Source organism: Chlorocebus sabaeus, chromosome 19 (assembly GCF_047675955.1).
Source record: "Chlorocebus sabaeus isolate Y175 chromosome 19, mChlSab1.0.hap1, whole genome shotgun sequence".
NCBI lineage: Eukaryota > Metazoa > Chordata > Mammalia > Primates > Cercopithecidae > Chlorocebus > Chlorocebus sabaeus.
Window position 1 is genome coordinate 12193649 of NC_132922.1, and position 14414 is coordinate 12208062.

General features: G+C 49.3%; 1 protein-coding gene and 1 long non-coding RNA gene across 5 annotated transcripts in view; one reads left to right on the top strand and one right to left on the bottom strand.

The window, feature by feature from the left end:
* Positions 1-10981, top strand: LOC140709087 (uncharacterized). Its single transcript, XR_012089454.1, has 2 exons — positions 1-213; positions 7130-10981. It is a non-coding gene; the product is annotated as an uncharacterized lncRNA (long non-coding RNA).
* The window catches only part of CBY1 (chibby 1, beta catenin antagonist), a 17812-nt gene continuing 13827 nt past the window's right edge, over positions 10430-14414 (bottom strand). For 3 of the 4 annotated variants that reach the window (XM_007975774.3, XM_007975775.3, XM_038007434.2), the window contains 3 exons: positions 13283-13388; positions 13084-13202; positions 10430-11135 (listed from right to left, as the gene is read on the bottom strand). In XM_007975774.3, the coding sequence (XP_007973965.3) occupies positions 11058-11135; positions 13084-13202; positions 13283-13388 (303 nt within the window). In that variant the 3' untranslated portion in view covers positions 10430-11057. The remainder of the gene's footprint in view (positions 11136-13083; positions 13203-13282; positions 13389-14414) is intronic. The other variant, XM_038007432.2, reaches the window with a different exon arrangement.

The following is a 14414-nucleotide window of genomic DNA, read 5'->3' on the forward strand; positions in this document are numbered from 1 at the left end:
CAGCCGAACGACGGACGGAGCTGCTTTTCCGGGAACCGAGGCGCGAGCCGGGAGAGAGCGGCGCCCTCTAGCCCCGGGTCCTCCAGTGCCCCAGTCGGTCGGGCCGCCCTGGCCTTACCCGGGCGTTGGGGCTTCAGCGGGCATTAGCAGCAGCTGGGAGGCCTGTGAGAGGTTCGGGGCGCCACCGCAGTCATTCTGTTCAGCGGGTTTAGGGTGAGCTCAGAAACCTGCTTTTCTTTTTTTCAAATGAGTTGTTTTAATTCCAGGTAATAGAGTTCAGAGAACAAAGATGAAAGGGCTGACTCTGGCAAGATTCTGGGGGCTTGTTTTACTTTAAATTCACAGCTAGGGCAGGAGTGGCTCATCATCTCTTGATGATGTATTTTCTTTTTAACAAAAGTTTATTCTTAAATGTACAACAGGCTCCAAGACAACACTTTATTCTAAACTAGGTGGCCAAAGATGTGGCCGGGAATCGAGATGTTAAAACACGAATGGAGTCAGGCCCGCCATCACCGCAGGCACAAGAGACAGTGGAACAGGTCGCTTTTTGTCAGATTTTAGCTCTTTTTTTTTTTTTTTTTTTTTTTTTTGGTTTTGAGACAGAGCATTGCTGTGTCGCCCAGACTGGAGTGCAGTGGTGTGATATCGGCTCAAAGCTCCGCCTCCCAGGTTCAAGCGATTCTCCTGCCTCAGCCTCCCGAGTAGTTGGAATTACAGGCGTGCACTACCACGCCCCACTAATTTTTTGTATTTTTAGTGGAGACAGGGTTTCACTATGTTGGCCAGGCTGGTTTTGAACTCCTGACCTCAAATGATCTGCGCGCCTCAGCCTCCCAAAATGCTGGCATTACAGTCATCAGCCACTGCGCCTGGCCTATATATATTTCTATATTATATATAATAAATATTTTATGTGTGTGTATGTGTATATGTGTGTATATATGTGTATATGTATATGTATACACATATATACACATACACACACACATACACATATATATAAAGACAGGGTTTCACTATGTTGCCTAGGCTGGTCTCGAACTCCAGGGCTCAAGCAATCTGACTGCCTCAGCCTCCCCAAGTCCTGGGATTACAGGCCTATGCCCCTGCGCCCTGCCTTGCCAAATTTCTTAATTCTGCCTGTGGCCAGGGCCAAAGATTTATCTTCCTTGTCCATCTCCTTGGCCTGCTTCTTGGGTTATTTTAGGGGTGTTCTCTGCCACCTTCATGGACAGGGCGCCTGCAGCCCCTTCCCCAGACCCTGGCTGGAAACCTGCATTTTAACAAGCCTCCCTGGAGTCACCCTTTGAGAGACACTAATCCAGTTTCATTTTCCTGAGCCATGTGTTACTTGGTAGGAATTAGTGTCTTGGAGGTCTTTTGGGAAAACATCAGGTCAATCTCCCCAATGTACCAAACAAAGGTAAGAGTTAACACTTAAATACCAGGTGCTGTGGTGCCTGTGGGTGTGGGTGGGTGTGGTGTGTCCTCATTTAATCTGCACAGCAGCTCACTGGGGTAGGCACTGTTATCCCCATTTTAGAAATGAGGAAACTGAGGCATAGTACATAGATCTGTTTTTTTTTTTTTTTTTTTTTTTTTGAGGCGGAGTCTCGCTCTGTCACCCAGGCTGGACTGCAGTGGCGCTATCTTGGCTTACCGCACGCTCCACCTCCTGGGTTCACGCCATTCTCCTGCCTCAGCCTCCCTAGTAGCTGGGACTACAGGCGCCCACCACCACGCCCAGCTAATTTTTTGTATTTTTAGTAGAGATGGGGTTTCACCATGTTAGCCAGGATGGTCTCCATCTCCTGACCTCATGATCTGCCCACCTTGGCCTCCCAAAGTGCTGGGATTACAGGCGTGAGCCACCACGCCCGGCCCATAGGACATAGATTTCTAGTAAGTGGGTGAGCTGGTCAGAAAGTATGCAGATATAAATCTTTGTTTGTTCATTTTTGGGATGGAGTCTTGTCTTTTGCCCAGGCTGGAGTACAGTGGCATGATCTCAGCTCACTGCAACCTCCTGGGCTCAAGCGATTCTTCTGCCTCAGCCTCCCAATTAACTGGGACTACAGGTGTGCGCCACGACGCCTGGCTAACTTTATGTATTTTTATTAGAGACGGGGTTTCACCATATTAGCCAGGCTGGTCTCAAACTCCTGACCTCAGGTGATCCGCCTGCCTTGGCCTCCCAAAGTGCTGGGATTACAGGTATGAGCCACTGCTCCCAGCCTCTGTCATATACTTTCATAATAGTACAGTAAATGGAAGTGTCCTTGTCCCACACCCTCCCCAGCATTAAGTGTTATCCATCTTTTTACTTTTTGCCTATATGATGGATATAAGTGCTTCTTTTTAAAACGTGCCCCATGTTATTAAACAGGGTAATTTGATAAACATGTTTAGCCAACTGAACCTGGAATCAGAGACTTCCAGGATGGGACAGTTCAAATCCTTCTGTGATACATGAGGATGAAGAAATGAGTGTTTCTCCTGTGTCTCACACTCCCTCTGATACTGTCCCCGGGCCTCCCTTTCATCTTTGGACAGGGCAACTCTATCAAACAGTTTTTTTTTTTTTTTTTTGAGATGGAGGCTGGAGTGCAGTGGCACAATCTCGGTTCACTGCAACCTCTGCCTCCCAGGTTCAAATAATTCTCCTGCCTCAGTCTCCCTAGTAGCTGGGATTACAGGCATGACTCTGGCCTGTATTTTTTTTTTTTTTTTGAGATGGAGTCTCGCTCTATCACCCAAGCTGGAGTGCAGTGGCACGATCTCGGCTCACTGCAAGCTCCGCCTCCCGGGTTCACGCCATTCTCATGCCTCAGCCTCCCGAGTAGCTGGGACTACAGGCACCCGCCACCACGCCCGGCTAATTTTTTGTATTTTTAGTAGAGACGGAGTTTCACTGTGTTAGCCAGGATGGTCTCGATCTCCTGACCTTGTGATCCGCCCGCCTCGGCCTCCCAAAGTGCTGGGATTATAGGCGTGAGCCACCGTGCCCAGCGTACCCCAGCCATTTTTAATAGAGATGGGGTTTCACCATGTTGTCCAGGCTGGTCTGGAACTCCTGACCTCAAGTGATCCAGCCTTGGCCGGGCCCGGTGGCTCACGCCTGTAATCCCAGCACTTTGGGAGGCCGAGGCGGGCGGATCATGAGGTCAGGAGATCGAGACCATCCTGGCTAACACGGTGAAACCCCGTCTCTACTAAAATACAAAAAATTAGCCGGGCGCGGTGGCAGGTGCCTGTAGTCCCAGCTACTCGGGAGGCTGAGGCAGGAGAATGGCACGAACCCGGGAGGCAGAGCTTGCAGTGAGCCGAGATCGCGCCACTGCACTCCAGCCTGGGCGACAGAGTGAAGACTCCGCCTCAAAAAAAAAAAAAAAAGTGATCCAGCCTCCTCGACCTCCCAGCATGCTGGGATTACAGGCATGAGTCTGGCCTATCAGACAGTTTTCATGTGACAAAAGGGTATTTCCTGTATTATTCCATTATATAAAGTTCAAAAACAGGCAGAACTAATCTATGGTGAGAGGTCAGGACAGTGATTCCCTTGGAAGGGTTAATTTTGGAAAGGGTAGGGAGAGTAGCTTCTGGAATGCTATGGTTCTCTTAGCTGTATGTTCATTTGGGGTAATTCATCAAGCTGTACACTTATGAACTGTGCTTTTTTTCCTGTATTAAAAGTTTACTTTTTTAAAAAGAGTGGGGTCGGGCATGGTGGCTAATGCCTGTAATCCCAGAACTTTGGGAGGCTGAGGCAGGTGGATCACCTGAGGTCAGGAGTTCGAGACCAGCCTGGCTAACATGGTGAAACCCTCTCTCTACTAAAAATACAAAAATTAGCTAGGTGTGGTGGCAGACACCTATATTTCCAGCTACTCGGGAAGCTGAGGCGGGAGAATCCTTGAGCCTGGGAGGCGGAGGTTGCAGTGAGCCAAGACTGTGCCACTGAACTCCAGCCCGGGCGACAGAGTGAGACTTTGTCTCAAAAAAAAAAAAAAAAGGGCCGGGCGCGGTGGCTCAAGCCTGTAATCCCAGCACTTTGGGAGGCCGAGATGGGCGGATCACGAGGTCAGGAGATCGAGACCATCCTGGCTAACATGGTGAAACCCCGTCTCTACTAAAAACAGAAAAAATTAGCCGGGCGCAGTGGTGGGTGCCTGTAGTCCCAGCTACTCGGGAGGCTGAGGCAGGAGAATGGCGTGATCCCGGGAGGCGGAGCTTGCAGTGAGCCGAGATTGCGCCACGGCACTCCAGCCTGGGTGACAGAGCGAGACTCCATCTCAAAAAAAAAAAAAAAAAAAAAAAAAAGGCGGGCTAGCCCTTTATAAATTCAAGGGCAGCTTAAGAGCCCAGTGCCAATGGCTTTTAGTTCTTTTATGGGTTCATTTAAGAAATGCTAGAAGACTAACGCTATTGAAGGTAGAGGGACCAATCTTATGTGAAAGCACAGACATTAGTGACTCCAAATGGAAAGTAATTCGCAATGCTAATGTGGAGAAGTTTTAGGAAAACCAATGAATTTTGCTTACATTCATAAGAGCAACACATGATTTAAAAAAAAAAAAAAAAACCTGTTTCAATAATTATAGAATTTCCAAGGGATAAGAAAGAATATTGGAAATCATGCAGTGCAGAGTATTCAAAACTTTGGAAGGAGATGAGATGATCTAGAAAAGGCAGAGTGGCCGGGTGCGGTGGCTCATGCCTATAATCCCAGCACTTTGGGAGGCTGAGGCAGGCGGATCAGATCACGGGGTCAGGAGATCAAGACCACGGTGAAAACTCGTCTTTACTAAAAATACAAAAAAAAAAAACCCTTAGCTGGGTGTGGTGGCGGGCACCTGTAGTCCCAGCTACTCAGGAGACTGAGGCAGGAGAATGGCGTGAACCCAAGAGGCAGAGCTTGCAGTGAGCCAAGATTGTGCCACAGCACTCCAGCCTGGGCAACAGAGCGAGACTCCGACTCAAAAAAAAGAAAAGAAAAGGCCAAGTGAGGCCAGGGGCAGTGGCTCATGCCTATAATCCCAGCACTTTGGGAGGCCGAGGCTGGTGAATCACCTGAGGTCCAGAGTTTGAGACCAGCCTGGCCAACATGGTGAAACCCCCATCTATACTAAAAATACAAAAATTAGCCAGGCATGGTGGTGGGCACCTGTAATCCCAGTTACTTGGGAGGCTGAGGCAGGAGAATCGTTTGAGCCTCCTGGAAGGCAGAGTTTGCAGTGATCCGAGATTGCACCACTGCACTCCAGCCTGGGTGACAGAGTGAGATTCCATCTCAAAAAAAAAAAAAAGAAAAGAAAAGAAAAGGCAAAGTGAGAACAGAAGACAGAGCCCTGGCTGGGCGCAGTGGCTCACACCTGTAATCCCAGCATTTTGGGAGGCCAAGGTGGGTGGATCACGAGGTCAATAGATCGAGACCATCCTGACCAACATGGTGAAACCCCGTCTCTACTAAAAATACAAAAATTAGGGCCGGGCGCGGTGGCTCAAGCCCGTCATCCCAGCACTTTGGGAGGCCGAGACGGGCAGATCACGAGGTCAGGAGATCGAGACCATCCTGGCTAACACGGTGAAACCCCGTCTCTACTAAAAAATATAAAAAACTCGGGAGGCTGAGGCAGGAGAATGGCGTGAACCCAGGAGGCGGAGCTCGCAGTGAGCTGAGATCCGGCCACTGCACTCCAGCCTGGATGACAAAGCGAGACTCCGTCTCAAAAAAATAAATAAATAAATAAAAAATAAATAAAAAAATAAAAAACTAGCTGGGCGAGGTGGCGGGCACCTGTAGTCCCAGCTACTCTGGAGGCTGAGGCAGGAAAATGGCATAAACCCGGGAGGCGGAGCTTGCAGTGAGCTGAGATCCAGCCACTGCAGTCCAGCCTGGGTGACAGAGCGAGACTCCGTCTCAAAAAATAAAAAAATAAATAAAATAAAAATACAAAAATTAGCCAGGCATGGTGGCACGTGCCTGTAGTCCCAGCTACTTACGAGGTTGAGGCCGGAGAATTGCTTAAACCTGGGAGTTGGAGGTTGCAGTGAGCCGAGATCGCACCACTGCACTCCAACCTGGCGATAGAGCCAGACTCCATCTCAAAAAAAAAAAAAAGACAGTCCTGTGGAATCAGTCATTTAAAGATTGGGGAGAGAGAAAGCCAGAGGGCTGAGGTATTGCTGAAGGCTTCAAGAGGAAGGCTCAGCAGCAGAGATGACATGGTGAGACTGGTGCCAGGATGGAGGTCGCATCAGTGGACAAAGGTGTCAGCAAGTGAGTGGCAGTGCCCCACGCTAGAAGCCCAGGTGACTGCCATCGGATGGGAGAGGCATGTTCAAGAACGCTGGGCTCCTAGCTCCTCTACTCCCCGTCTCTCAAGCCCAAGATTTCCACCTTGCTTGTTTCCGTCCTGTCAGAATTAGAAACAAGTGATATAGTAGCTCTTAATTGGGGGATGGGGCATGGCTTCCTTTGAGAATCCTATAAAAACTATAAGCCCCTCCCATTAAAAAGTGCACATTAGCCCACACCTGTCCTGCTGTGCACGCAGTTCCCCTTGCTAGGACTCAAACTCAGACTTCCTCCCATTATTGCCTCTAATCCTGCATTCATTCCCTCCCTCTCGCCCACAGAACCTTTTTTTTTCTTTTTTTTCGAGACAGGAGGCTTGCTCCGTTGCCCAGGCTGGAGGGCACTGGTGCAGTCTCGGCTCACTGCAACCTCCAGCTCTCAGGTTCATGCGATTCTCCTGCCTCAGCCTCCCAAGTAGCTGAGATTAGGTGCCTGCCACCATGCCAGGCTAATTTTTGTATTTTTAGTAGAGACAGGTTTTCACCATGTTGGCCAGGCTGGTCTCGAACTTCTGACCTCAGGTGATACGCCTGCCTCAGCCTCCAAAAGTGCTGGGACTATAGGCGTGAGGCGCCAGGCCCTTTTTAAATTTTTTTAGAGACAGTGACTTGCCCTGTTGCACAGGCTGGAGGATACAGTGGTGCAGTCTTGGCTCACTGCAGCCTCGATCTCCCAGGTTAAGGAATCCTCTCACCTAGGCCTCCAAAGTAGCTGGGACTACAAGTGTGTGTCACCACGCATGGCTAACTTAAATTTTTTTTTTTGTAGAGATGGTGTCAATATGTTGCCCTGACTGGTCTCAAACTCCTGGGCTCAGCCAATCCTCCTTCCTTGACCTCCTGAAATGCTGGCATTACAGGCATGAGCCACTGTGCCTGGCCAATGGTCTTTGAGGATGAAGAATTTTAGCCAGAACCTGAAGGATATATCTGGCTCTATTTAGATTTGAAAATATATAATGTCTCAAGAAAAGCAAAACAAAACGCCTCACTGAAGGAAACAGGGTTAGTGTGGTGATATATGGGTGATTTTTTTTTTCCTTTTCTCCTAAAGACTTTCATTCATAGGATTGTCCTTGATTCTCACCCATCAGCAAACACTGGTAGGCTCCACCTTCAAGTCTTATCCAGAATCAGACCACCTCACCTCATCTACTGCAGCCTCCCTGGGCAGGGCCTGGCCTCCTTCAGTCTGTTCTCACCACACAGCCACCAGAGGGATCCTTTTATTTTTATTGATTGATTGATTGATATGGGGTCTGACTCTGTCAGCAGGCTGGAGTGCAATGGCACGATCTCACCTCACTGCAATCTCTGCCTCCTGGACTCAAGCAGTCCTCCCACCGCTGCCTCCCGAGTAGCTGGGACCACAGGTGCACACCACCACACCCAGTTAATCTTTTTGTATTTTTGGTAGAGATGGGGTTTCACCATTTTGCCCAGGATGGTCTCAAACTCTGAAGCTCAAGCAATCTACCCACTTCAGCTTCTCACAGTGCTGGGATCACAGGTATGGGTCACCACGCCCAGCGCCTTTTAAAAGCACGGTTGGATCATAGCATTTATCTGCTCATAACAATGGCTTTTGCTTCCCTGCTCACTCAAAAGAAATTCCTTCTTCACTGCAGAACTGCCCCTCCTACCACAGGATGTTTAGGGTCCCTGGCTGCAACCCCCAAAGGTCCTAATGTTGCTGGTCGTGGGGGAATCCACACCATTGTGACAACCGAATATGCCCACATGATGCCCAAGGTTTCAGTCCTGGCCGCACCCCTTCCACCGTGTCACCGTGCTGGGTTGGTTTCTTCATCTAAAAAATGGCGATGGGGATAACAAACTTGAAAAAGGGTCATGTGAGTGAGGTGTCCAGCATCGGGGGGTGTCCAGCATCGGGGGGTGTCCAGCATCGGGGGGTGTCCGGCATCGGGGGGTGTCCATCATCGGGGGGTGTCCATCATCGGGGGGTGTCCATCATCGGAGGGTGTCCGGCATCGGAGGGTGTCCGGCATCGGGGGGTGTCCGGCATCGGAGGGTGTCCGGCATCGGAGGGTGTCCGGCATCGGGGGGTGTCCGGCATCGGGGGATGTCCATCATCGGGGGGTATCCGGCATCGGGGGGTGTCCATCATCGGGGGGTGTCTGGCATCAGGGAGGTGTCCGGCATCGGGGGGTGTCCGGCATCGGGGGGTGTCCGGCATCGGGGGGTGTCCATCATCAGGAAGTGTCCGGCATCGGGGGGTGCCCGGCATCGGGAGTACTTAATAAAGGGTCCCCATTGATACCAGCCGAGGCATAAGCAAACTCCACTGCTCCTATTATCTGCACCTGAAGATTTGCACCTTGCGTATATGTGGATCCTTTTCCAATTTCTTCTGTATTAAACATTCTCTCCTGTATCAGAAAGTAAGGTTATGGGTTGGAGCTAAAAATCTGCCCTTCGATCCATCCCCCCGATAGAGTGCTTTGCTGGCCATAAGGATGGGCTGCAGACAGCAGCTCCCTTTCTTTCACTGCCGCCCCCAGCTCCTCTCTTTCACTGCGGGCTGTGTGAATCAGGCTCCAACACTTCCACTGTGTGATCCTAGATCAGTGTGTGAACCTCCCAGAGTTTCCGTCTCTGCAGATGGATGTGCTCACAGCCCCTGCCACAGGGCTGAGCTGAAGGGGAAATGAGACAGTGAGGGCAAAGGGAGCCTGGTGGCAGGCATGTACCAGGCATTCAGCAGTGGCTAGCCATGGTAGCCTGTCCCTAAAGTCCTGGGCACCACGCCCGCACCCCCTCAGTTCCTTCTGGCTTGACTTCAGGAGCTGGATTCCCTCCTCCTGCCAGAAAAATCCAGCTCATACTGCCTAAGGCACAAATTCTCACACCAGCCACTAGGTTCTGCCAGGTCCTGGCCAGTCCCAACACCATGAAGCAGGAGGGCAGGCAAATTTGAGCAGAGATTGTTTCTGTTTGGCATCAGCCTCTGCCAATGCCCAGGAAAGCTGGAATGCTCTCCTGCAAGGGTGACATTTCCCCACACGCTAAACATTGTTTTGTTTTGTTTTTTTGAGACGGAGTCTTGCTCTGTCACCCAGGCTGGAGTGCAGTGGCGTGATTTCAACTCACTGCAACCTCCGCCTGCTGGGTTCAAGCGATTCTCCTGCCTCAGCCTCCCAAGTAGCTGGGACTACAGGCATGTGCCACCATGCCCAGCTAATTTTCTTTTGTATTTTTAGTAGAGACGGGGTTTTGCCATGTTGGCCAGGCTGGTCTCAAACTCCTGACCTCAGACAATCCACCTGCCTCAGCCTCCCAAAATGCTAGGGTTACAGGTGTGAGTGAGCCACCATGCCCGGACAATTCTGTCTTTTGATGGAACAACAGAAGCTTAGACTCCAGACTCCAGTTACTTTTTTTTTTTTTTTTTTTTTTTTTTTGAGACAGGGTCTTGCTCTGTCACCCAGACTGGGGTGCAATGGAGCAATCACAGCTCACCTCAGCCTCAACCTCCCTGGGCTCAAAGCAACCCTGCCATCTCAGTCTCCTGAGAGGCTGAGAATACAGGTGTGCACCACCACGCCCAGCTAAAATTTTTTTTGTATTTTATTTCGCTATTGCCAGGCTGGTCTTGAACTCCTGAGCTCAAGCAATCAGCCCGCCTCAGCTTCCCAAAGTGCTAGTGCTAGAATTACAGTTGTGTGCCACCACACCTGGCTAGGCTCCATTTTTTTTTTTTTTTTTGGAGACGGAGTCTCGCTCTGTCGCCCAGGCTGGAGTACAGTGGTGTGATCTCAGCTCACTGCAACTTCTGTCTCCTGGATTCAAGCAATTCTCCTGTCTCAGCCTCCCAAGTAGCTGGGACTACAGGTGTCTACCACCATGCCTGGCTAATTTTTGTATTTTTAGTAGAGACGGGGTTTCACTCTATTGGCCAGGCTGGTCTCGAACTCCTGACCTCAGGTGATCTGCCCACCTCAGCCTCCCAAAGTGCTGGGATTACAGGTGTGAGCCACCATGCCTGGCCAGCTCCATTTACTTCTTGAGGAACTCATGGTTCTCTTTTTAGTCACTTTGGTCACAGAGAGATTATTTAACATCATTTAATAAAAATAGTAGTGCAAACAGGGAAGTAGCATAAAAATATAGTGTTGCTGTGGAAGGCTGGTGCTTGCTGCTGAGAAGCTGAAGCCAGAGGAGGCCAGGTGTGAGGAAGGAGGATTCTTTAAAGGCAAGGAGAGAGGCCTGCCTTTAAGAGCCAAGAGAGCCACTCATCCATGACCCCCAACACAGAGCTCTGCAGAACTGCTGCCAAACCCCAAACCCCAATGTAAGGGGGTGAGGGAATGAACTCCAGTCGCTTCTCCCAACAGGGCCCAACAGAGCTATTCTGGGACATGTGTGTTTGCAATCTTGTGTGTGGAGAGCACCCAAAGGCTCATCAGCAGCCCCAGGCTTCCATGCGGTCTGGTTTTCAGACTGGCATCCGCAAGCAGTGCATCTGAAGCACCTTCTAGTTACTGTCCCCATCTGGAATCTTGGTTTTCTCCATTCCATGTCACCTTCTATTGCCAACCCAAGGGTGCCAGTGCCTGTGGGTCCCATTATATGATACTCTCTCCCAGGACCGAATCCACTAGTCTGGGCAAAAAAAAAAAAAAAAAAAAAAAAGCACTTAGCTACATCCTACTCCCCAATAAATGTCTCTGGGGTCTTCATTTTCTCTTCCGGCTAATCCTCAGTTCATCCAGTTCCTTCTCCATTAAGTGGGATTCGGCAGTGGACTCCGAAAGCTGAAAGTAAAGCAGCAGCTGTTAGTAAGCAGCACATTTCTAGATGTTTCAGGTTGGCAAGGCCGGCCCTACACGTGGAGGAAAGGCCCCCTGGCACTTCTCTGGCACTGCTGGCCTCCATAGTGGGAAACCCTCTGAAACGGGGTAGAATGCAACCCCGGATGGCCCAGGACCACAAGTCCTTGAAGAATATTCACAGTCCACTCTGTCAGCACGCTGTCACCCACGAGGGCATGGCACTCCCTGCACGAAGGACAGCAGGTCTCAGAGGATGTCAAAGGCAGATACTGGTGATTCTAAGGCTAAGGGATTACAGTTTAAATTGATTCTAAGCTGTAGCTCCCATAAGGCGGATTAGGGGAGAAAATGCTGGAAAAAGAACGCCACTCTCCTCCTTAGGGTTTTTTTGTTTTTGTTTTTTGGTTTGTTTGTTTTCTGAGACAGGGTCTCACTCTGTCGGCCAGGCTGGGTGCTTTGCTTGTACTAACTCACTGTAAGGTAGATACTACGATTATGCTCATTTTTTAAAACAACATCCAGGCCGGGCGCGGTGGTTCACGCCTGTAATCTCAGCACTTTGGGAGGCTGAGACAGGGAGATCACCTGAGGTCAGAAGTTGGAGACCAACCTGGCCAACATGGTGAAACCCCATCTCTACTAAAAATGCAAAAGTTAGCCGGGCATGGTGGCAGGTGCTCATCAGGTTGAGGCAGGAGAATCACTTGAACCCAGGAGGCAGAAGTTTCAGTGTGCAGAGATCACGCCACTGCACTCCAGTCTGGGCTACAGAGTGAGCCCGGACTTATTTATTTATTCTTAAATAAATAAATAAGTAAATAAAAATAAAAAACCATCCAGCCTAAAATGTCAGTCTTTTTTTTTTTTTTTTTTTTTTTCCCCGAGACAGAGTCTCACTCTGTCTCCCAGGCTGGAGTGCAGTGGCACAATCTCAGCCCACTGCAACCTCTGCCTCCTGGGTTCAAGCAATTCTCCTGCCTCAGCTTCCTGAGTAGCTGGGATTACAGGTGCATGCCACCACACTTGGCTAATTTTTGTATTTTTAGTAGAGACAGGGTTTCACCATGTTGGTCAGGCTGGTCTCGAACTCCTGACCTTGTGACCTGTCCACCTCGGCCTCCCAAAATGCTAGGATTATAGGTGTGAACCATCATGCCCAGCCTAGTTCTTTTTTAAAAAGAAAAAAAGACAGGGTCTTACTTTGTTGCCAAAGCTGGTCTCAAACTCCTGAGGTTAAGCCATCCTCCTGTCTTAGCCTCCTGAGTAGCTGGGACTACAGGGGTGCACCACCACAGTTAGCTATTATGCCATTTATTGCTAAAGAAGTTAAGTCACAGAGCAGTCAGTCAGTAGCAGAGCTGGGCAAGGAACCCAGGCCATTTTGCTCCAGAGTGTGTGCTCTCCTGCCTCTGAACCTTCACAGGCTCCTCTAGGCCCAGTGGGTTGCTGGATTTTTAATAGTCACAAGAAACCAACGCTAATGCAGTGTGAGCCCCTCAGCAGGTCTGTGCTGGGCACTGATTAATGCCTACTTGGTATGAGACACTTCCAAGCCATAAGCCGGCTCTTCCCCTCTTCCTGGAATGCCTTCATCCAACCTCCATTCCTGCCATTATCCTTCCACATTCAGCTCAGATATCCCTTCCTCTGGGAAGCTCTCCTGACTTGACAGAATTAACTTCTCACTCGTGTGCTATGCAGATCCTGTGCAGACTTCAACTGGGTCCTTACCACTCTAATGATGCTTATGGTTCACCTGCCTGTACTGTGAGGGCAGGAACTGTGTCTTGTTTCTTGAGTGTGTCTTTGGACACAAAGCAACATACCTGGCCAAACTGGCATTGAGGAGATACCTGTTGGATTAAATGACTCGAGGTGGAGCCTCCCCAAAAGAAGAAGCTAGGCATCTCTTGCCTGTCACCTGCCTCACCATGTCTAACAGGATGTCCACTTTCAGTCGCAAGAGATTGTTCTCTTCCTCCAACTGCTGGTTCCGCCTGCGAAGGCGCTGAACCTCCCTCCGGTCCACAACGCCACTAACCCCTGTCTCTGGAGGAAGGACAGAACTAGTTAAAGGAGGGCTTCCTCCTACAATTTTGTTTGACAAAATGGCAGGAAGTGCAGCTCACCTGCTATCCACTGGCCATTTTCAAACTTCAGGCTTTGCCCTGCCAGGTTCATAGTGGGGGATCCGTATTCCAAGCCCAGCTCCACCTCCCGGGCTGACCGATCCAACTGTGGGCGAGATGCTACGTGACGACTTCAGCAGGCCCAGAACACGCCCTCATCCCAGTTCCTCTTCCGCCAACAATATGACCCCAACAACTCATTTCTCTAATCATTACCTGACACCTTTAATGATTTTTTTAAAGGCCATAAAATCAAATGATGTACAGCAGAAGTTTAATTATGAGATAAAAAATATACTGTTTTATACATTAGATGTTTCTAGAAAAGCTATATATACTGAAATGTATAAATTGAATTATTATTATTATTATTATTATTATTTTTTGAGACGGAGTCTCACTCTGTTGCCCAGGCTGGAGTGCAGTGGCTGGATCTCAGCTCACTGCAAGCTCCGCCTCCCGGGTTTACGCCATTCTCCTGCCTCAGCCTCCCGAGGAGCTGGGACTACAGGCGCCCACCACCTCGCCTGGCTAGTTTTTTTTTATTTTTTAGTAGAGACGGGGTTTCACCATGTTAGCCAGGATGGTCTCGATCTCCTGACCTCGTGATCCGCCGGTCTGGGCCTCCCAAAGTGCTGGGATTACAGGCTTGAGCCACTGCGCCTGACCTAAATTGAATTATTTTACACCTAGTTGACACTTAATAGTTTAAGCAGTCCTACTATAAATTGTTAAGTAAAAGATCCTTTTTAAATATAATAAGTTTCATTTGCTTAATATGGAGCTACATATGTTGTGGAAAAGACATAAAATTCTAACAATTAGGAGGAGGAGGAGTTGCTTCTTAACAGGCGAGAGTACAATTTATATATTCATTTCTTTCCTTTCGTTTTTTTGTTTGAGATAGAGTTTTGCTCTATCACCCAGGCTAGAGTACAGTAGCGCCATCTCAGTTCACTGCAGTCTCTGCCTTCCAAGTTCAAGTGATCCTCCCATCTCAGCCTCCAAATAGCTGAGACTACAGGCATGTGCCACCATTCCCAGCTAATTTTTTTTTATTATTATTATTATTATTATTATTATTATTATTATCATCATCATCTGAGACGGAGTCTCACTCTTTCGCCCAGGC